This window comes from Pterocles gutturalis, unplaced genomic scaffold (assembly GCF_000699245.1).
Source record: "Pterocles gutturalis isolate BGI_N339 unplaced genomic scaffold, ASM69924v1 scaffold34572, whole genome shotgun sequence".
NCBI lineage: Eukaryota > Metazoa > Chordata > Aves > Pterocliformes > Pteroclidae > Pterocles > Pterocles gutturalis.
Window position 1 is genome coordinate 621 of NW_010108927.1, and position 1,984 is coordinate 2,604.

A 1,984-nucleotide genomic window follows, 5' to 3' on the forward strand; every position below is an offset into this window, starting at 1 on the left:
CCCTCCCCCCCCCCGCCGTGTCCCCAGGAAGCCATCATGGACGGGACGGAGATCGCGGTGTCCCCACGCAGCCTCCACAGCGAGCTGATGTGTCCCATCTGCCTGGACATGCTGAAGAACACCATGACCACCAAAGAGTGTCTCCACCGCTTCTGCTCCGACTGCATTGTCACTGCCCTCCGCAGCGGGTACGACGGGACACCGGGGGACAGACGGACACACAAATGACATCAGTGTCACCTTCCATCCTCTCTTCATCCCTTCTTTTTGTCCTCAGGAACAAGGAATGTCCAACTTGTCGGAAAAAATTGGTTTCCAAGAGGTCCCTCCGCCCCGATCCCAATTTTGACGCTTTGATCTCCAAGATCTACCCAAGTCGCGACGAGTACGAGGCCCACCAGGACCGCGTCCTGGCCAAGCTCAGCCGGCTCCACAACCAGCAGGCCCTCAGCAGCAGCATCGAGGAGGGGCTGAAGATGCAGGCCATGCACAGGTAGGACCTTCTCGGGCAAAGCCACCGTGCCGGCTGGTGGTGGAAGGTTGGAGGAGGTGGGCTTCAGACGTTCCTTCCAACCTAAATCCTGTTTTGAGGAACCTGAGGAAGAACATCTCCAACCCCATCAGGTTCCTTGAAACAGGGTTTGGGTTGGAAGAGACCTTTGAAGGTCATCTCAACCAAGATCTGGTTGGAGATGTTCCTCTTCATGGAGTTGATGGTCTTCAAAGGTTCCTTCCAACCCAAATCCTCTTTTGAGGAACCTGAGGAAGAACATCTCCAACCAGATCTTGGTTGAGATGACCTTCAAAGGTCTCTTCCAACCCAAACCCTGTTTCAAGGAACCTGATGGGGTTGGAGATGTTCTTCCTCATGGAGGAGATGGTCTTCAGAGGTTCCTTCCAACCCAAACCCTGTTTTGAGGAACCTGAGGAGGAACATCTCCAACGAAATCTTGGTTGAGATGAGCTTCAGAGGTTCCTCCCAACCCAAATCATTCCATGATGGTATGGATGAGGTTTTGAGGAACATGAAGGGGCTGGAGATGTTCCTTCTCATGGAAGAGATGGTCTTCAGAGGTTCTTTCCAACCTAAATCATGTTTTGAGGAACCTGATGGGGAACATCTCCAACCAGATCTTGGATGAGATGACCTTCAAAGGTTTTGAAGAGCCTGGTTGGGTTGGAGATGTTCTTCTTCATGGAGGAGATGGTCTTCAAAGGTCTCTTTCCAACCCAAACCCCTGATCTGGTTGGAGATGTTCCTCCTTCTCGAGTAGATGGTCTTCAAAGGTCTCTTCCAACCCAAATCCTGTTTTGAGGAACCTGGTTGGGTTGGAGATGTTCTTCCTCATGGAGTTGATGGTCTTCAAAGGTTCCTTCCAACCCAAATCCTGTTTTGAGGAACCTGAGGAGGAACATTTCCCACCAGATCTTCGTTGAGATGACCTTCAAAGGTTTTGAGGAACCTGATGGGGTTGGATGTTGTTCCTCATGGAGGAGATGGTCTTCAAAGGTCTCTTTCCAACCCAAACCCCTGATCTGATTGCAGATGTTCCTCCTTGTCGAGTAGATGGTCTTCAAAGATTTCTTCCAACCCAAATCCTTGACCTAGTTGGAGATGTTCTTCCTCATGGAGTTGATGACCTTCAAAGGTTCCTTCCAGCCTAAACCCGGCTTTGAGGAACCTGAGGAGGAACATCTCCAACCAGATCTTGGTTGAGATGACCTTCAAAGGTCTCTTCCAACCCAAATCCTGCTTCGAGGAGCCTGGGTGGGTTGGAGATGTTCCTCCTCATGGAGGAGATGGTCTTCACTGGTTCCTTCCAAACCAAATCCTGTTTTGAGGAACCTGGTTGGGTTGGAGATGTTCCTCTTCATGGAGGACGTGTTCTTCAAAGCTCCCTTCCCACCCCGATTCCCGGCTCCCACCCTTCCCCGTTGACCCGTGTTCCCGTCCATCCACCCCGCAGAGCCCAACGCGTGCGGA

At 51.7% G+C, this 1,984-nt stretch overlaps 1 protein-coding gene across 1 annotated transcript; it reads left to right on the plus strand.

Annotated features, from left to right (window-relative positions):
* Window positions 1–27: 27 nt before the first annotated feature.
* On the plus strand, window positions 28–1,977 carry LOC104461279 (E3 ubiquitin-protein ligase RING2-B; the record flags this gene model as incomplete). Its single annotated transcript, XM_010072807.1, has 3 exons — window positions 28–188; window positions 278–493; window positions 1,968–1,977. Coding segments are annotated over 3 exons (387 nt in total), but the record flags the coding sequence as incomplete, so codon positions are not given.
* Window positions 1,978–1,984: the final 7 nt, after the last annotated feature.